This window comes from Vanderwaltozyma polyspora, genomic scaffold (assembly GCF_000150035.1).
Source record: "Vanderwaltozyma polyspora DSM 70294 KpolScaffold489 genomic scaffold, whole genome shotgun sequence".
In the NCBI taxonomy this organism is placed as follows: Eukaryota; Fungi; Ascomycota; class Saccharomycetes; order Saccharomycetales; family Saccharomycetaceae; genus Vanderwaltozyma; species Vanderwaltozyma polyspora.
The window spans coordinates 43,218-63,955 of record NW_001834621.1 but is presented as its reverse complement, the minus strand read 5'-3'; the positions used below and the strand labels follow the sequence as shown (position 1 = coordinate 63,955).

Here is a 20,738-nt window from a genome sequence, read left to right as displayed (position 1 = left end):
TACCTCTTTTTTATACTGAGAGATGTAAGTAATAAAAAACAATTTGAAAGCAGATCTATTCCAGAAGTTGATTCTACCACCGAATAAATTGTTTCCATACCAAATTATTCCACCAAGTCTGGATTTTGAGTCAAAGTCAGACGCTAAAGATGCATCACTAATCATTGTAATTTGGTGACTATCATTTTGGTTTTCTCTTCTAAATATTATTGTTTGTTTTCTTGTATTATAAGTATATTATAGTAGTTTGTGTGCTGCTTCAATTACTCTTTCATGTGGGTCTAATACTAGTCTGGCTAATTTACCAACCGCGAATTCTAGGTCTAATCTACCTCTAGTACGCATATAATTCAACTTTCCCTCTATTTCCGCTAAAAATTTTACCTTTTGCTTAAGTTTTTGTTTTGTTAGATTTAATTCATCAGTCCTGGGATCAACTTTGTATTGATAAATATAGGGAACTTTTACCTTTTTGTCATCTTCTTTGATAATTTCAGGATATTCTTCCTTTAACTTTGAAATATATGATTCCATACTTAGTTCTATCAGTCCTCGCCCATAATTGCAGTTTAGATTCATCCCTAAGATATCTGTTTTTAGTATATCATTTTTTATGGTGCCTATGACTTTCAAGCTAAATTTCTTTTCCAATTATGCAATAATATCCTGCAGTTTTTCATCAGATTTTGCCGTGATCACACAATCGTCAACATATGCAGCAATAAAGTTTTCTCCATCCATTGAACTATAAAGTCTGGGCGAGAAGATTGAGTCCATTAATCCAATGGAGTTCATATATTCCTTCAATGTATCATTCAATTTCTTAGGGCTCTGTTTTAAACCACACAAAGCTTTCTTGAGTGGAGTGACCATTCTATTATCTTTTGGGTGAGTAATATATATTTCTTCTTCAATTTCAGCATATAAAAATGCATGATTAGTATCCATTGTTAACATTCTCAATTCTTTATTATTAACGATAGTTAATAGTAGTTTCAAGGAATCCATCTTTAAAATCGATCTTTCTATGTCTCCAAAGCTGTTAGGAGATCGTAAGTCCCCCTGCAAACAATATGAGACTTATAAGTCCCGTCTCGTTTGACACTGAAAATGGTGTTGATAGGCACAATTTTGTCTCTAGGAGCATCTGAACGTGGAATCCTGAGCGTGGGATCAAAGACCTTCGTTGTAATTAAGTTCTGTAACTCTTTTTCATAGGCCTCCATGTATTTAATTTTTGTTTGTAAGTTTGTATTTTTTGTAATTGCATCTTTATAATATAATGCTCTGACTTTCTGGTTCATTCGAAATAGAATATATAATTCCTTTAATAATATATACATATACTAACTCGTACTAGTCTCTACAATACCTACCAGTAAAATAAAAAGCAATACCAGCAGTTAATATTCATACCTTTATTAGATTTCTATGTAGAGACTCATAGGGTTATTTCTTTACTGAATCGTTCATAGTATTAGATTATTTATTTATTTCCAACGACATTCTTAATAAGTTGATATTGATCCAGTGTATTAAAGTATAAAATATACACATGGGAATATAGTACATATGATAAGTATCAATTAAGATCTCATCATCTCTTATATACAGTGTTGGAAAAGTTTTCAGCGTCAGTAATACTTTCGTGTAAAGTAACATTTCTTTCAACTTTATGAATAATGTTGTGATGAGTATAACTTATTCGTTACCTCATAATTCAGACAATCTATAACTTATGAGTTCACATAGTGCTCAGCAAAGGCTAAGCCCCCGTGTTAGTCCGCTCGATTTTCTATCCAAAATAAACTTCGTAGAACTCATCCTTGTTAGCTCAGTTGGTAGAGCGTTCGGCTTTTAAACAATTCCAAGTTTAAACCAAGGATACCGAAATGTCAGGGGTTCGAGCCCCCTATGAGGAGTTCTACTATTTTTTTTGCATAATCATTTGGCATCTAACTGGAACATACCTAGTGACAGTAACTGTATTATATCTATCAAATATTACATGAATGATTTTGAAATATATATACATATATATATATGTAAACATGTATATGGGAAATGGAATGCTATCTATGATTTTGTAAATAATTTTAAAAGTGTCTCCACCGTTTCTTGTATGTCTTCGAATGGTATTTCATGAATAGTGTTGTGAGATAATTTCACTAATTCTTCTCTATGTGCAAATTCTGTGGTATCGAATGTCATCTTATAAATTTTTTGAAACCCTGATTGTGTATTCGGTATTCCTCTCAATCTCAAACCACTTAATATTAATTTTGATAAAGTTTCATTAAATTTTTGTCTCTTTTCACTAATTTGTAAACTTTCCATGACTTTATTAGTCTGCACAAATACTTTTTTCTGTGATTGCATTAGAATTTTATCAATGCTACTGCTTTTCTTCTTCTCCTTACCCTCTGTTACATTTTCTGTATCAGCGTTTAAACTTGCAATCTTATTATCGAATAACTCTTTCAAGGATAAATCAATTGGAATGAACTCAACATTATGACCATTTTTATAGAAAATTAAATATCTATGTTGATAATTGTTGGCAGCTGCAGCTGCAGCTGCTGAATTGACTTCAATTACAATACCACGATTGATATATTTCAATTTCGACTCAAAAAATGCATTTGTAGTGGTGCTTGTAGTAAAACAAATCAACAAATTGCTGAAATGTTCACTACTGCGCAACCATAGAGGTATCTTATTAATATCAATATATTGTAGAAACTCACCCTTTAAATAATTAATTTCCTTAACGTTCGAGATACTGCGATCCAGTCCATTGTCATTATCACCATCCAAAGGCTTCCTCCATAATTGGATATCCCGAAGCACTATATCGCTATGCCTATCGCCCAACTTTACTTTCAACACTGCTAATTTCTCAAACATGGTGGATCAGGTCCAAATATAACCAAAACCCTTAACGGATATACCTTTATATAAATACAAATATAAGTATATATATGTCTATATAATTATATATACTCTGAGAACGCTTAAGCATGAAAAGTCATTGTATATACCAAACTGGAAACACAGATTGCAACAGTCGATACCTCTGATAACCAATTGTATTGCTACCCAAGCTATACCCTTGCATTCACAATCAAAATGTAAACATCATTGTTCTGGCTAGTTTTATACTCAAATTGCTTTTTTGTCTGCTTTTTTTCTTCTTCTTATTTGCCTTTACCTTTGTCTCGTCTGCCTGTGATGAAATTTATCTCGAAAATATCCATCCAAGCCATACACACACACATATCAAATAAACGAAAAGTTTTCAAAGTTTTGTATTAGAATCTATAAGAAAGCTATGATGGATAGGTTTATTTGTTGGTTATATTCATCTATAGAGTACTAGTTGAAGCTTGGTTTGCAGTAGGTTGAACGGTAGCTATTGGATCGGTTGGTTTTTAGTAAGATCTTTTGTTTTATCTACCTATTTTTAAGTTAGCATCCGGTTCTAATTTTATTTTGGCAAATATTATAAAGTTGTACTTGAAATTGTAATATTTTTGTCGTTATTGGTTTTAACAAAGAGTTTGATTTTGATTTTGAAAGAGGGAATACAAATTCGTTTCTTTGTTTAATAATATTTTTTTTTTTGTTTATTGGCTGGACTGATTTTACGGTATTCTCTTCTCTTTTTTTGTGATTATTACCAGTGTTTGAGATTCAAAAGTTTGAGTTTGAGATAAAACAACTCAAGGAATTTATAGGATATATTAGGAATTCATTTATTTCTATTTTACTATTGCTATGATGCCATTACCGCCATCTACTTTAAATCAAAAATCCAGTCGTGTTTACTCTGTTGCAAGAGTTTATAAAGATGAATGTGAAAAGAGATCACAAGAATACTGGGATTACGAACAAGGTGTAACGATCGACTGGGGTACTATTTCTAATTATGAAATTGTTAATAAAATCGGTCGTGGTAAATACAGTGAAGTTTTCAGTGGTAGATGTGTAACAAATAATCAAAGATGTGTTATTAAAGTTTTAAAACCGGTTAAAATGAAAAAGATATATAGAGAATTGAAAATTTTGACAAACCTGACTGGTGGGCCTAATGTAATCGGTCTTTATGATATTGTACAAGATACTGGTTCCAAAATACCTGCATTGATCTTTGAAGAAGTTAAAAATGTCGATTTTAGAACTTTATATCCATCATTTACCTTGAGTGATCTTCAATATTATTTTACACAACTATTAATTGCATTAAATTATTGTCATTCGATGGGTATTATGCATAGAGATGTCAAGCCACAAAACGTTATGATAGATCCTACCGAGCGTAAGTTAAGATTAATCGACTGGGGTTTAGCTGAATTTTATCATCCTGGTGTTGATTATAATATCCGTGTTGCTTCACGTTATCACAAAGGTCCAGAATTGTTAGTTAATTTAAATCAATATGACTACTCTTTAGATTTGTGGTCTGTTGGTTGTATGTTAGCTGCTATTATCTTCAAAAAGGAACCATTCTTCAAAGGTTCCACCAATGCTGACCAACTGGTCAAGATTGCCGCTGTTCTAGGTACCAAAGAATTATTGGAATACTTAAATAAATATGGTTTGAAATTACCATCAGAATACGATACGATAATGAGAGATTTCCCAAGAAAGCCATGGGGTCATTTTATTAAAAACGATGCTAAAAATTTGGCAGTTCCAGAAGTCATTGATTTAATTGATAATTTGTTGGTCTATGATCACCAAGAAAGATTAACTGCTACAGAAGCAATGAACCACAAATTTTTCAAGACAAAGTATGATAACTAATAATACTTAATTCAAATAGATTACAATTTTTGTATAATAATAATATTAATAATGAAAGAATACTAATAATAGTAATCATAGTAGCAATAGTAGTAATTGTAGTAGTAATAATAATATTAACTGTAACAAATATAACATAATTGCAAAAGTAAGTAAGAAAGACAGAGAGAAAGAAATAAAAATAAAAAATAATACCGTTAGTGCTATTTCAATTTAAACTTCTTTCATCTTATGTACGGATTGAATTGGTTTCAAATCGAATCGTATTCATAGTATCCATCGTATTTATTATGTAACGTTAACACTATAAAATTTTTTTCTTGTTTAAGTTATGTTGAATATAAGTTGCAGGATGCAAACTTTAACTGAATTTCTGAACTATTTAGTAATATTCGCTCCTCAACTCACTCTTTTGCAACAACTAGATCTCTCAAGACACCATCTAAAGCAATAATTATACATTATTTTTGAGCCTAAAGAGGAAATCGGTATGAAAGTAGAGGTTCAACCTGTCAGATATTTTTTTTTTTTTGACATTTTGAACTTAAGATTCGTAAAGCCTTTATGGCTTTTGAATTTAGAGGTTAATAAATAATATCGTTTAACTATAAAGATACATAAAATACTTGTCTATGTATTATGTACTGAAATGGACATTAAAAGGTGTTTGTATGAAACTTTAAAATCAATTAAAGCTTCTTAATGATGGTTAAATATTAAATGCTAAATGAATGAAGTGTGTCAGTGTAAATAGTAGAGAAGAATGAAATGGTAAAAAACATAATGTATGAAATAATAAATGGAATAAAAAAACTTGTATCAAACTAGTTCAATTTTGAGAGTATCGTTTTTCCTGACAATACATCTCATTTTGTATTCATCTTTGGTTGGTACATTTCTTGTTAATGCATTCTCAAAAATCATAAATTTTGGTTACAAATGCTAGTTTAATAATAATAATAATAATAATAATACAGGAAACTGGATTGTTTCTTTTATCTCTATCTTAAGTGAATGATGGAATGGAAAGGTGATATAATAATATAAAATTTTTTGAATATAATCAGTAACATAAACTTGAATAATATTGATTTTGTTCGGCATCATTAGAGTACTTCAAAGCATGATCTTGTTGAATCTTTAAAGCGTTGTAATGAGTACTTAAATCGTTGATGTAAGTCTGCGATTCATGACAAATGCCTCTTGAGTCTATCTCCCTTGTAAGAACATAATCGTTAAATTTTAGTGCCTTTTTAGGACAAGGTGTATTTGAAGTATGGCTACTCTCAAAAATTGAAGAACTAGTGGAAGTTCTTGAACAGATAGATGAAGAATATTCAATGGAGTAATCATCATCTGAAAAGTCATGGTTATCTATGGAATCATTTTCATGGTTTGATTTATGTGAAGCTGGGAAGATATTATGAATATGGGAAGAGATTGATTCTTTTAAATCAGGACCATATAAAACAGTCACATCGGTTTCTTTATTCCAATTAATGTCTAAAGGGTTAATCTTTAAATCATTCAAATTGTTTAAATCTATAGCCCAACGTCTCCATAAACAATGATGTAATCTTTTCATGTAGAAATTATAATCATATTCGTTTTCTATTGAACAACTTGGTAACCTTATTAAAATCTTCCTTTGGGTATTCATTTTGTGAAGTAATGACCAAGTTTGTGAAAGTTCATTATGAGAATCGAAATCATGAATAAAATAATCTAATGCAGGTTTATTGTAATTTGTGATGTTATCTAAAAGTCTTAGATTCTGTTTTGTTAAAACTGAATCATCTAAACTTTCTAGCATTTTTGTTTGTATAAATATATATTGATTTTTTTATAATTTTATAGTATTATTATATTGATCTATGGTTAATTTTTTAATTTATGCCACTTATCAAATTGAACATAAACTATTATTGATACAACCTACTGAATAATTAAATATTTCAGAATTTGGTTTGTAATATATATATATAAATATATATCTGATTTGGATATTAAATGCCTGGTATAATGTTTTGGTTTTTGGGATGGTACGCTATCTTGGATACCAAGGGTTAAAAATAATTATTAAAATTGATGGAAAGAAATATAAGAGACATCCACAAATATTATTAAAAGATAAGATTATAAATACATTTTAAATAAGAGAAAGTTAAATATTACTAAAATAAAAAATTTTCTAATCCCAGCTCTAAGGCTACTCTAGTTTAGTTTAGTCTAATTTGATTGAGCTTGATTTCCTGTAGTCAATAGAAAAGAATAAAGAAACACGACGATTAAATGTACGACAGATATTAGTTCTTCGACTTCTTTTTTCTTTTCGGTTTGGGGGATTTTAATCTAATTTAGATTAATCTATTATGGAAGGCAAAGTTCTGTCACTAGGAAACTACTAAATAGTTATTAAGAAAAAAAAACATAAATTAGATATAATCTAATTTAGGCTCAGTTATACTTTCGGTGAAAAGATATGGCGACCGAGAGAGAAAGACGCAGAGAGAGCGGTACAAACTGGTAAATTTCTTTCCGATAGTTATGGAAGAATACTATTGAATTTGATTTAGATGTTGATTTTGATTTCGAGCAATGATTGTAGTTGCGATTAGTCTTTTTTTACTAAGAATAACAGTTGGGAAACAGTACAGGAAAAAGGAATATTTAGACGTTTGACTTGGAAAAAAGGAAGGAAACACATAAGAATTGTTCTATTTCGGTTCGGCAGTCTACGGGATCGCTTGGATTGTGTGGTGGAAGAGCGAGAGAGAACCGAAGCGAGTAAAACCGAAACCGAACAGAGACAGACACTCAAAGTACGTTATAGCAGACTACGCTGGTTCGAACCTTGGAAGGAAATAAGCAAGAGTTGGGAGAGAAAAGAACAGAGAGGAAGAGAATCGGTTGGATCTGAAATGAAATGTAGCAACCAAAGAGAACGACGTAGTATGGAATACAGAATTCCGACAAAAATTGAAATTGAAATTGAAATTAAAACGAAATCAACAGTGAAAGTGAAGGTGAAGGAGAAGGTGAAAGTGAAAAAGTAAAAAGAGAGCAAAGGTAAATAAGTAACAAAAATTGTTGTTATTGTTGTCATTGTTGCTGCCAATGAGAATATCTCGAGCGAGAAAGGGAGAGAACCTCAAGAAAGAATCAAATAAGTTCAAGAGCGACAAGAGAGAAATTGAAAAGAAACGAAGGGTGCACTGCACACTAAGAAAATTCGAAATAAAAGACAGTCAATTCCGGATATTACGAGAGAACACCGTAGGAAAAGAGTGAAAGAGAATGAAATCAAGGACAATATGTCGGAAAAATACTATCAGTTGTTTAAGTACGAACGGACGTCTATGCACGGATTGACTTTCTTTCTTTTTTTCTCTTAGACTGGTACATATTTTGTTTAAGCGAAGAATAAAGACCCGAACATATCAGCAGGAGAAATGAAATACATATTAATTATCTTTTCTATTTTTTTGTATTTTGATGGTAAAAACAATCGGATATGATTGAGATGTCTTGTAATTGTTATAAATTCTTTTTATGTCTTTATCTTATTTTTTATTGATGATCGAGAGAAGCTGCCGATTCTTGAGACGATTCCCTCAGCAATATTATTGAACGAGCCGATTCGACTGAGAAATTGGAAAGAGTACTCAACACAATCAATAAAAAAAAAAAAGATACCAGGCAGAGTGAAGTTTCTTGCAGAGAGAGAAACAGATATATATTTCTTGTTGAGTAATTTTTTTAGCAGAGGAGGACAAATCAGATCAAATAGAGTAGGAACGAAAGTAAAAGAAAAGCCAGAGAGTGACAACGTCAAATACATGAAATCAAAGAAAAAGAACCCAATCCATAATTTAAAAATCGGAGAATTATACTAATCAGGAAACCATTGACAAATATACGTAGAGATGGAAAGGTGTATTAAGGATGATAGCAAAAAGTGCTAGAATAAGTTTGTACTAAATGTTTTCTGTCGCAGTTTAAATTAATCCTGTTAAACATGACAACCACAACAAAAAGGAATTCTAAAAAATTTCCCTTTTTTATACGTATGGTTGGAATCACTGAGAAATATACTTAGAAAGGGAAAGAAGCGTGTGTTTTCTGTTTTCTGCGTCTGCTTAACCCCTGTCCTACTACCTATTCTTCCTGCCGCATAACGGAGAGGTATACAGGCCTTAGCCAGTCGTTGTCCCGAAATGGAAGGAAATGAGTTAGAGAGAGGGGGCAAGTAGAACCAATCCGTGGCTAAGCTCATAATTTGTTGTTTTCTATTACTATGATAAGTTTTTAGAAGAAAACAAGCTTGCCTGGTTGCCATGTACGATAGAATTAACGGGGGGAGGGGCGATCGTGAAATCAAGAAGAATATTGCATACGACCGTTCCTCAAGTTTTGATTGAGTTGGATGGAATAAATAAAAGGATGGTTCAACCTGACATCACTGCGAAAAATCACAACTAAGCTTTCAACCAGGCTTTTCCTACGATATTGTACAGGGAGCAAGAGATGAATAGCTGTTGTTGTCGTTGTTGAGATTGTTGCTTTTTTGCTCTGTATAAAATATTTCTAATTTCTGATTTCCATTTCTTCGTTCAATAATCGGAGGGACAGGGGCCGTAATGACGAGCAATTATTCCGAGAAGATTACTGCTACGGCAGTAATATGTCTTATTAGTGTATGAGTAATTCGGATTAACTTGTTGCATGAATCAATATTGAGGTCAAAGTGGTAATGGTGACATCACGATTTTAAAAATTAAATTTATGATTATTATTATTATTTTTTCATAACCTCTTTATTATTTAATTAAGATTTATGGCATTGATATTATGACGTACTTTTTCTCATTGTTTCAATTTGGTTTTATTGTTTGTTTCTTGTTTTATTTATTTTGAAGCTGCAATCAAACTCTGTAAATAGAGAGTGTATTAATTTTTCTGTTTGTTTTTTTTGGTCGATTTTATTTCTTGGTTAGATAAGTCGTATTTGATTTTTCTGCTTCAAAGGCTGGATTTCATCAGATTATTGGTAACACAGACACAGTCATGTACTTCTAATTTTAACAATATGTACTGTACTATATAGGTAATATTTCAAGGAAAAACAGAGAATAACCGGATTTATACTTTGTTTTCTTTTTTAAGTTGGATAGGAAGATTATTATAGTTTGCACTGGTCAGCATCTGACTTGTCTCTCTTATGTCTCTTTTCTCTAAAAGAGCAAGCATAAAATCAGAATTACGATTATAATTTCTTTAACTTTTATTTTTTTCTTTATTTTTCTGGAAAAGAGCAAATTTAACTTTTTTTATTTGCCTTGCCACTGCTGTACTCGTCTACGTAATACGTAATACGTAATACGTGATTAGTGATAGATACGGTTTAAGCTACCGATACACAGCAGTACAATACACAAATATCATAAACTTCGCCAGTTCTGACTTGTCTCTCTTCCCCTTTCCTTGGCTACCCCTCCCCCTCCGGCTCTCCTCCGCATCAAAATCGTCGTATTGATTAGTCCGACGGACCGGTTTGGCTGTCAATGAAAGGTATTTTAATTATTTTCTGTCGTTCAAAAGTCTATTATGTTAAGGTACGTATGCAGTGAGATGTTGTTGGTACGTTGGGAGAGGTGACAACCGCTGTGCAATAAGTGTTTTCCATGACATTAATGTTTTCTTTCTGACGACAGTGACGTAAATCAATATAGTCTTGTTGTTTAAAATTTATGTTTTCAATTAATAATATAATCGACAAGTTCAACCGAGTATTTTCTTTACAAAGAACACACAAGTAAAACTAAACATCAATTTACGTTTGGGTACAAAATAGTTAAATACGTTACTGAAACATGATAAACAGCGAAACGGTTTTCACAAGTGTGTTTTACACGTTGAGTTTCTAACCTTTAGGATCAGTAACAGTGCACTGTCAACTTTACTTTTTCTGTTAGTTACTGTGTCGCAACCCATATCTACTATACTAATATCCACAAAATAATAAAGTCAACTTTTCCGTGCATCATTACTTCAAAAAAAAAGACAACATCTCTCTTGTCATGTGACAAGAGCTTGCTTCCTCACAGTAGTTACCCTCCTGTATCACCTGACCTCCTCCCCCGCACCGCTAGCAACGAGCACCATAACCGATCCAACCGTCGTCGTCGTCGTCTTTCGCATTCCGTCCAATCCTGCCTTGGAATTTCCAAACAAAAACAAAAAACAGAAGCCAGTTGCAAATTCCACCACTTGCTACTGGCTCGTCAAACACGACAACAACAACTGTCCATCCATCACCGTCCTTCTCTCCCTCTCTCTCTTCCCTCCCCCCTGCCAAATTCGCCTTCGCTTCTCTGCGATTTCCTCCCTAAACACCAAACCAAACCAAACCAAACCGATATCACTCGGACCGACAGCAAAGACACAGACAAAAACACAGACCTGTGCTGTAGTCTCTGCTAAAACCCGTTAAATTACATTTTTTTATTCCTGCGCTGTGGTTGGCTGATCGAATCGGCTTTACCCAGACCACACCAGAAACAACATACTAACACAACACAACCTCTTCTCTGTGCCCGGTTCTCTCTCCCAGAGACACATCCCATCGTCTCGAAACTACTTGGTCCTATCCTATCCCAACGCTAAGCTAAACTAAGCTAAACTAAGCTAAACTAAGCTCAATTTTTTGCAAAATTTTTTTAGTTTCAAGACATCAATCGAATTAAGACCAACACACATACAGACAAACTATCTCTCTCTTTCGCTGTCCTATCGCATCCCAGCCTATCTTGATTTCATAAGATCTCTCTCTTTCACTTCAACTTTTTCACTTTGAAACCTTTATTCTATCATTCAATCCACTCTCTCCTACCTGTTCAATTGTTCTAAACTGATTGATTGATTGATAGATTGATAGATTGATTAATTCTAAACTACTTTTTAACATCTGCTTTTCTTAATCTTCCCTCCCCCCTTCTCTCTCTTCCTTCTAATTCAAATTCAAGTTCAACTTCTTTTAAATCCTTTAACTATCACTTTCTTTGATCACTTTTGGTTCAAGAGAAAACTATCGTTATTACGCTTCACTCAATACAATATTCAGGTTTTATTGGAAAAACTTATAAGCAATCAATAATATCTATATATTCATCCATTTGACTGAAATATTGCTTAACTGTTACAAAAAGGAATAAATTGTGTATCTGTCCCCATCAATCAACAACAACAATTGAATCGCAGTTACCACTATTTAACCTTTACTATTTATTTATTAAATCCAATATCTTCGAAATTTTAATCCATTTTTCATAACTTCTAAAATAATATTCCCATCACTTCTTTTTTCCCTTCACCCCTCCTCCTCCAACATCAATTAGAATAAGAATTACTATAAAAATGTTTTCACAATTTACAAAACGTTTAGCTACAAAGAACTTTGCCAATAAACTATCTTCAAAATTGGTAGTCGGTGGTGTCGCTACAGCAGGTTTGACCTCTTCTGCTTTGCTATACGCTGACTCTTTAACTGCCAATGCCTTGACTGCTGCTGAACATGGTTTACATGCTCCTGCTTTCGATTGGTCTCACAATGGTCCTTTCGAAACTTTCGACCATGCTTCAATTAGAAGAGGTTACCAAGTCTATAGAGAAGTCTGTGCCGCTTGTCATTCCCTAGACAGAGTTGCCTGGAGAACTATGATCGGTGTAGCATTCACAAACCAAGAAGTACGTGACATGGCTGCCGAATTCGAATACGATGATGAACCTGATGAACAAGGTAACCCAAGAAAGAGACCAGGTAAGATCGCTGACTACATCCAAGCTCCTTACGAAAATGAACAAGCTGCAAGAGCCGCAAACCAAGGTGCTTTACCTCCAGATTTATCATTGATCGTTAAAGCTAGACACGGTGCTGCAGACTACATCTTCGCCTTATTAACTGGTTATCCTGATGATCCTCCAGCTGGTGTCGTCTTACCAGAAGGTGCCAACTACAACCCTTACTTCCCAGGTGGTTCAATTGCTATGGCTAGAGTCTTATTCGATGAATTAGTCGAATACGAAGACGGTACCCCTGCTACTACCTCTCAAATGGCTAAGGATGTTACTACTTTCTTGAACTGGTGTGCTGAACCAGAACACGATGAAAGAAAGAGATTAGGTTTAAAGACCATTACCATCTTATCTACTTTGTTCCTATTATCCGTATGGATCAAGAAATTCAAGTGGGCTGGTATCAAGACCAGACAATTCAAATTCAACCCACCAAAGACTTCTGGTAAGAAATAAATTTAATTGATTCGATTTGTTGAAGTTCTCCGATAAAAGTGTGTACCCAAATGAATAATCTTTCTACCCCATTTTAATTGTCTTCTTTCCTTTATTCAGTGATAATTTCTTCTCGAAAGTAGAAAAATCAATTTGAAAACCTGTATTTTATGCCAATTGATTTTGATGCATACTTATAAAGATCTAACCAAAATTAATAACGCTATAGGCACTTTCAAAATGGAACATTATGTATCATTTACTCATCAAGAATTCAATGGAAAAAGACATAATAAAAACTCAAAGCATTACTCGTTTTTTACTACACTTTATCTCGTCACTCCATTTTAACTTCTTCACCAATCGTTACTCAATTTTTTTAAGAAACTTTCCTCTGTTTTGTTTTTTTTATTATTCTTACATTTTCATATTCATTCATAAATTTTTGAACAATGAGGAGTTTTGTGAATATTAAAAGCTAATTACAATTCCTCAATCAATCAAGTAAATACAATATTGCAATGAAAATAAAAATTCCTCACAAATCTCACCTTTCATCAATTTGACAAGAGAGTATAATTTATTTTATCTTACTGTTTATACCTTTAAATATTTTTTATATTATTTATATTTATATTATTTATTTAACAGCAATACTTATATTAAATCTATTATTAAACAATGACTTAAGAATTGCATATTCACTAAAGACTCTCACACTCATGCAATCTCAATTCAAAGTGTCTCATTTCCCATTTCTACTAAAAATCACTAAACTTTCATAATTTAAAGGATATCTCTTAGTAATTAATTATTAAATGTATCAAATTTCGAATCAACAACACGAATCAAAAAAAAAAAAAGAATTGTGAAAAATTTAAAGGAAAAAGGAAAAAATTTTCACGATTTTAAGGTATAATGGACTATTCTCTCCTTCTTTATTCAATCAACAGTAGTACTTCTAAGGGATGATGTTATTAAAATCATCAATACCGTTTAAGGGGGAGTTAGTTGTTCAATTTGTAAACTGTATAAAAGGGGATCAGAACATATGTGAAACTTTTTTGAGAAAGACACAATCAATTGATCTGGCTTCATCTTCATTTCTATCTTGTTCTTGTAATTACAATTAAAATAGAATAAAATAAAATTAACAATTTGGTTCAATTGAAAGTTAACTTTTTTGATCAAGTAAGATATATTAATAATTAATTGATAATTCTGCTTTTAAGGTTTTCTGCTAGCCAATTTTATTATACAACTCAACACAACACAATTACATAAATTTTTTATATTTAATATCCAAAAATGTCAAAGCAATGGGCTCAATCTGGTACTGGTGAGTTCAAAAGACAAGTTTCTTCTTTTAGAGAAACTATTTCTGCTACTCACCCAATTTACAAACCTGCAAAGGGTAGATACTGGTTGTATGTTTCTTTGGCTTGTCCATGGGCTCATAGAACCATTATTACTAGAGCCTTGAAAGGTTTAACATCTGTAATTGGTGTCAGTGTTGTTCATTGGCATTTAGATGAAAAGGGATGGAGATTCTTACCAGCTGATTCCATCTCTGGTAAAGATACTACTGATCATTTCTCTTTCAGTGGTGGTATCAAAGGTAGTGAATTGGATGTTTCTCATCCTTCTGGTGATATCCCAAGTGATAGTAAAAGATTGAATATCGATGCTAATGTTGAACCAAACTGTGGTTTTAACAGACTACGTGAATTCTATTTGAAGAGTAACCCAGATTACAGTGCTAGATTTACTGTTCCAGTCTTATGGGATTTGGAAACTAAGACTATTGTTAACAATGAAAGTGCTGACATCATTAGAATTTTGAACAGTGGTGTCTTTGACGAATTTGTTGAAGACAAAGAATACTTAGCAAACAAACGTGAATTGGTTCCAAAGCAATTGGAAGCTGAAATTGATGATTTCAACACTTGGGTTTATGACGGTATTAACAATGGTGTTTACAAGGCTGGTTTCTCTGAAAACCAAGCAGTCTATGAACGTGAGGTCACCAATGTTTTCAACAACTTGGATAAGGTTGAAGCCATCTTGAAAAAGAAACACAGTGATTTAGAATCCAAACATGGTAAAGGTAATGAAAAAGCTATTTTATCAGAATACTTTACAGTTGGTAATCAATTGACAGAAGCTGATGTTAGATTTTACACTACTATTGTAAGATTTGATCCAGTCTATGTTCAACACTTCAAGTGTAACTTCAACACTATCAGAGATGGTTACCCATTCATTCATTTGTGGTTAAGAAACTTATACTGGAATTATGATGCTTTCAAGTTAACTACCAATTTTGATCATATTAAATTACATTACACTCGTTCTCACCCAAGAATTAACCCATTAGGTTTAACTCCATTGGGTCCAAAACCAGATATCATGAATTTATAAACAAATGTATATTTTATACTTTTAGGGCTTTTATTTAAGGATAAATAATTTCCAACTTATGTTAATAAACTATATTCAAAATTTCAAGTACTATTGGCAAGTATTTTTTTTTCTTATTTAATACAATGAAATTATATTTACCAAGCAAGGAATGAATATATAATAATGAATATAAATTGGGAAACTCTCATCAATAGTGAATCGAACTGTTCTATTCAAACAAAAAGAAGTACAATTACGATTAAACCATTTTATGTACCATTGATTTAAGGGAATTTTTATTTTGATAATGTATACAATTCTTAAATGCTATTGGAATAAATAAGGGATCAGTGGATTTTGAGGTTTTGAATACACGCCAGAGCCAAAACAAGCCAAAATTAATATCAAGGTTTACTAATAATTCTCTGCATTGTATTGTTTGTATGTGTACGTTATAACGTATTTTGGTTCTAGGCAAATTATAAATACTAGGTCAAAATGGTAGGTATTTCGTCCCTATAAGAGAAGGCAATTTCTTGAAATAAGATACTGTTTCTCAAGAAGTAACTTTATTTTATCTTGATTCAGTTCAAAGACAAACAATCAACTAGGCATTTGGAATTCTATTCTTAATATCAGAAACATGAATTTAATAAAAAATAGTAAATTATATAAATATTTTTATGAAGCACCAGAGGAGGACACTGCCAAAAGTGGTCAATTTATTGATAGAACCACACACTTTAGGGAAATCATTTCTCCTTCACACCCTATCTACAAACCTGAAGAAGGAAGGTACTGGTTGTATGCTTCGTTAGCCTGCCCATGGGCTCACAGAACACTGATCACTCGTGCACTAAAGGGATTAAACAAAGTAATTGGAGTCAGTATAGTGCATTGGTATATGGATGAAAGAGGTTGGAAATTTATTCCTGTAAATCCAGATTTTCCTATGGATCCAGATGATTCATTCCGAATCGACGGTGGTGTAAAAACTACAGGAAACGACATATCTACACCAACTGGAGATATATCGAACAATAGAAACTTATTAAACGTTGATGGTACATATGATAGGAATTACGACTTTGAAAGTCTAAGTGAATTGTATCTATTGAGTGACCCTTCATACAATGGTAAATATACGGTACCAGTACTATGGGACCTAAAAACCAAAACGATAGTAAATAATGAGAGTGCTGACATAATCCGGATATTAAATAGTGGTGTGTTCAACGAGTTTATTGATTTTGACACAGAGTGTTTACATCATAAAATTATCGATGTTTACCCCAAGCCATTGAGACAAGAAATCGATAAATTTAACGAATGGGTGTTGGAGTATATCAACGAAGGTGTGTATAAAGTTGGATTTGCGGAAGACCAAGAAGAATACGAAAAACACGTGAAGAACCTTTTCGAGCATCTAGATAAAGTAGAAGACTTATTAGAAAAAAAATATGATCTATTGTCTCAAGTTCATAATGATCAGCAGTCCATATTAAAAGAGTTTTACACAGTGGGGAGCCAATTAACCGAAGCTGACATCAGATTGTACACTACAATGGTAAGGTTTGATCCAGTTTATGTCCAACATTTCAAATGTAATCTAAGAACAATAAGAGATGGATATCCATTTATCGACTTGTGGTTACGTAATTTATATTGGAATCATGGTGAATTTCGCAATACCACAAATTTCAACCATTTGAAATTATCGTATACTAGAGGACAGCCAAGTATAAATCCATTGGGAATAACAGCATTAGGACCGATGCCAGATATTCCACAAATTCAATAAATAATTCTACATAGTTAACTATTAAATTACAATAAAATATACTTGATTGAGATACACTCCTGTTTCACCAGGAACTATTTGCTGACGCTGACATATTTGGCACCAAAATTATGTCGGTGTGTACTAGAAAAACGAACTTTTACCCGATTGGGAACAAATTGAACAATATACTTCTCTTTACCTTATCGGGTTAAAGAACTTTTCAAAAATTTTTTTAAATTTTATTCTTTTTTAATGAAAAAAGCAGTGCTTTTTACCCAATTAGGTAAACCTATTTTTTCGAAATGGTCTTATCTACGCGTTTTCTTGACGCGTCGTTAAAAAAACCCCAAATCATAGACATTTGTTTCTTTTTCCCAAGTATAGTCCCCGTAGAACACCAAAACAAAATGAAAAGAACAAGAGCAAAAAAAAAAACAACCGAAAATTGGCATTGTCGCGTAAAAAATGGAGAGAAACTCCCGTACAACATCGGCCTTTTTTCTTCGAAATGGCCCTAAAACCAAAAACCAGAACCAGAAAGAAAAAGAAACAACAAAAACAGATAACCCAGCCAAATTGCAATGAGTATCTTTGCTTCCTATTCTCTCTTCTCCTGGTGTGACTGTTGGAATAGAATAGAAATATTGAAACTTGACAATATCAGTCCTCCATAATGTCCAATAAGGTAATTTAGATACATCTCTCTCTCTTTCTCCATCTGTCACTCACAATTACAATTCTAGATAATTAAATCTGTAGCTGCAGTAAGCATACAGACACTCAATTTGCTATGTTGGTCAGGTATTAACAAGAAATCTAACAACCAGATTTGATAACTTTTGTTTCAAAGTAGTATCCTGGATTAATAGGTGGATTGATCGATGAATATTGATTAGTTTCAGATTTCATAATCTAATCTAATCTAATTTAATTTAATTTTAGTTGTTGCTGTTCCTGTTGCTGTTGTTGAAGTTGAAGTTGAATTTTAACCACTTATCCTTTTATATATTACACTCATCTCTTTCTTTCTCTTTCTTTATCTCTTTTTATAACATTCAACTAGGATTAAATAGATAGAGAGATCGATAGCACAGTAGAAGGTATATAATCCTAATCTTTATTTGAATCTACCTAGCTCAGCTTGAAGGATTGATTTGTTACTGAGATCTCGAATTGGCTGCTATAACTACTCTTTATGTGTATGTGTGTGTGAGCAACACTGATATATCCAAAAATTAACAGAACATATACATCACAATTGAAAGAATTTCAGAGAAAGTAATAATGCAAGCAGCTATTGCCATGGAGAAACCAACAAGAAAGAGAGGTAGACCTCCAATTACAAAAGAATACCCAAATCCTTTACAAAGTCCAATGGCTCATTCTTCAATGCAAGTGCAAAAACAAGGTCTAACTGGTCAAAATTTTTCAAAACCACTAATGAAAGTTGGTCAAATGACACCTTCACCAAAGAAAAGAAGATCAGGCAGTACTACTGGTAGTAGTGTCAATCATATAGCCTCTGGAGGTTGCTCAAGGAAAGGTAGATACAGAGGTGTTATTTTATCAACTCCACCAAAAAAATCTATATCAACCCCATCAAGTATCAATATTAACAATAGTATACTTTCAAAAAGTGAAATGTCTCCATTACCAACTCCTTCTTCAATCAATGATACTATCTTCTCTTCAAATTCAAAATTAAATTTCTTGCGGTCTTCTCCTCCAATGCCTTCATCCCCATTTAATTCTATCAAACATGGATTACAATTAGAGAAACCAATTGCCAAAAGCACAGTTTCACCATTACAGAATTTTAGATTTAGCTTGAATATTAACGAAAATGGTAGAGCAACAATTGCTAGACCAGGAGAAACTATACAGATTGAAGGTATTCCAAATATTTCCTCAGATGAATTGAATAGTTCCACTTTAAACTTTCCATTGGAATCCCCATCTTTGAATTGCAAATCTGAGAATGATAAATTAATCAAAAACAATGATAATGTTCAGTTAGAGAAAAATTATGTCATCTCAATGTTAAGACAGATGAGAACTGATATAAATAAAGGTAAATCTAATAATCTTGAAAATACATTAGAAGAGGAGAGAAAAGTTGTTAACGAATTGGAATCAAAATTAGAAGATTCAATCGCCAATGATAAAAATAATAAGAAGTTGCCAATAATCGTCAAAACTTCTCCTACACATGATGAAGATTTAAAAGATGATGACAGAAACGCCAAATTTAACACGGATTCCTTAAAACACCATCCTAACACAAATTCTTTGTTACCACCATCTACTCCAAAGACAACTTTTCATCTAACAACAGGTTTCACTCCAATTGCTATTGATCAAATTTTATTAGATGAAACAATAATTGCCACTCCAAGAAGAATTTTAGGTGCTTCGTTTGATTCAAATAATGAAAATAATTTTGCGTTGTCACCAAAATCAAAATTACTACCAAAATCAGGTCAAACAATTCTATCACATTCACATCAACAGGAATTTGTATTTAAACTTTCAAGTGGTGATCCATTATTACTTACTGATCATGCCGAAGTAAGCTGGAATGATAACATCAACACTGCATCTTTAACTACATCTCCAAGAAGACAGTTGTGTTTCAATACTCCGCCATCATGGGTCAACTTTGGTTCCCCAAAGGCTTTCAGTCCGCAAAGACTTGATACAAATGCTGTATTAATATCCAATGGGCAGTCATTAGGTGTAACCCAACCTGAACTTTCACCATCTAAAAAATCAAGTATAGCGAATTTTCCCATGATTAATATCAATTCATCACCGCCAAGAATAGCTTCTGCTTCCTCATTATCACATATCGAACTTCTTTCATCCACAGTAAAGAGAAGAAGAAGTTCTTTATCAGTTCTGTCCACTTTGGCTGCAAGTAATCTAAATCTTCTATCAAGTCCTGGAAATAATATTTCAGCAAAAGCTCTGATAGAACCTACAACTCCAAAAAATGCCCAGGAATTCCAATCCTCAGTAATTGAATGCACTCCATTAATTCAACAAACCATGAATGGATCATTAACCGCCAAATTTATTCCAGGTACTATCCCGGCTGATAATAACAACAACGATATCAGAAGCAACATCAACAGTGACGTCGTTAATAATAATAGTATTAATAACAATAATAACGGCAATAATAGTAATCATAGAAATAGTAATAGTAATAATAACAACCAACCTACGGTAGGAACAATCAACGAATCATCAACAGTTTCATCGTCTTTAGAACAAGATGATGCAAGAACTGCATTGAAAAGATTGATGAGTGAGCGTTAACCATTTTTGCATCATATATATGAACTCATTGAAGATTCTTCTATAAATTTAATAATATTATTCCACTCATATATTTATATACAAAAATTTATTTTATAATTTCTTATCTAATATCTAAAAAACAATTTATTGAATA

The 20,738-nt window shown here is 32.5% G+C and overlaps 8 protein-coding genes, 1 non-coding gene and 1 further gene across 9 annotated transcripts, besides 2 other annotated features; 6 read left to right on the top strand and 4 right to left on the bottom strand.

The window, feature by feature from the left end:
• Positions 1-237: 237 nt before the first annotated feature.
• Kpol_489p23 (Tkp4 protein) lies at positions 238-579 on the bottom strand (the record flags this gene model as incomplete). Its single annotated transcript, XM_001643449.1, has 1 exon — positions 238-579. The coding sequence occupies one exon, from the start codon at positions 577-579 to the stop codon at positions 238-240; it is 342 nt and encodes a 113-aa protein (XP_001643499.1).
• A 72-nt stretch (positions 580-651) lies between these two features.
• Positions 652-1,026: a sequence feature (similar to Tkp4 protein; correction of possible frameshift sequencing error).
• Positions 652-1,343, bottom strand: Kpol_489p22 (the record flags this gene model as incomplete).
• Positions 1,029-1,343: a sequence feature (similar to Tkp4 protein; correction of possible frameshift sequencing error).
• Positions 1,344-1,823: 480 nt separating this feature from the next.
• On the top strand, positions 1,824-1,922 carry Kpol_489trna1. Its single transcript has 2 exons — positions 1,824-1,861; positions 1,886-1,922. It is a non-coding gene; the product is annotated as a tRNA-Lys (tRNA).
• A 154-nt stretch (positions 1,923-2,076) lies between these two features.
• Positions 2,077-2,907, bottom strand: SLD7 (Sld7p; the record flags this gene model as incomplete). The annotated part of the gene is made up of 1 exon (XM_001643448.1): positions 2,077-2,907. The coding sequence occupies one exon, from the start codon at positions 2,905-2,907 to the stop codon at positions 2,077-2,079; it is 831 nt and encodes a 276-aa protein (XP_001643498.1).
• Positions 2,908-3,777: 870 nt separating this feature from the next.
• CKA2 (casein kinase 2 catalytic subunit CKA2) lies at positions 3,778-4,806 on the top strand (the record flags this gene model as incomplete). The annotated part of the gene is made up of 1 exon (XM_001643447.1): positions 3,778-4,806. One exon carries the CDS (start codon positions 3,778-3,780, stop codon positions 4,804-4,806), a length of 1,029 nt encoding a protein of 342 aa, XP_001643497.1.
• Positions 4,807-5,869: 1,063 nt separating this feature from the next.
• Kpol_489p19 (uncharacterized protein) lies at positions 5,870-6,619 on the bottom strand (the record flags this gene model as incomplete). The annotated part of the gene is made up of 1 exon (XM_001643446.1): positions 5,870-6,619. One exon carries the CDS (start codon positions 6,617-6,619, stop codon positions 5,870-5,872), a length of 750 nt encoding a protein of 249 aa, XP_001643496.1.
• Positions 6,620-12,222: 5,603 nt separating this feature from the next.
• Positions 12,223-13,116, top strand: CYT1 (ubiquinol--cytochrome-c reductase catalytic subunit CYT1; the record flags this gene model as incomplete). Its single annotated transcript, XM_001643445.1, has 1 exon — positions 12,223-13,116. The coding sequence occupies one exon, from the start codon at positions 12,223-12,225 to the stop codon at positions 13,114-13,116; it is 894 nt and encodes a 297-aa protein (XP_001643495.1).
• A 1,287-nt stretch (positions 13,117-14,403) lies between these two features.
• ECM4 (S-glutathionyl-(chloro)hydroquinone reductase) lies at positions 14,404-15,516 on the top strand (the record flags this gene model as incomplete). The annotated part of the gene is made up of 1 exon (XM_001643444.1): positions 14,404-15,516. One exon carries the CDS (start codon positions 14,404-14,406, stop codon positions 15,514-15,516), a length of 1,113 nt encoding a protein of 370 aa, XP_001643494.1.
• A 625-nt stretch (positions 15,517-16,141) lies between these two features.
• On the top strand, positions 16,142-17,299 carry Kpol_489p16 (uncharacterized protein; the record flags this gene model as incomplete). The annotated part of the gene is made up of 1 exon (XM_001643443.1): positions 16,142-17,299. One exon carries the CDS (start codon positions 16,142-16,144, stop codon positions 17,297-17,299), a length of 1,158 nt encoding a protein of 385 aa, XP_001643493.1.
• Positions 17,300-18,565: 1,266 nt separating this feature from the next.
• Positions 18,566-20,602, top strand: MSA1 (Msa1p; the record flags this gene model as incomplete). The annotated part of the gene is made up of 1 exon (XM_001643442.1): positions 18,566-20,602. The coding sequence occupies one exon, from the start codon at positions 18,566-18,568 to the stop codon at positions 20,600-20,602; it is 2,037 nt and encodes a 678-aa protein (XP_001643492.1).
• Positions 20,603-20,738: the final 136 nt, after the last annotated feature.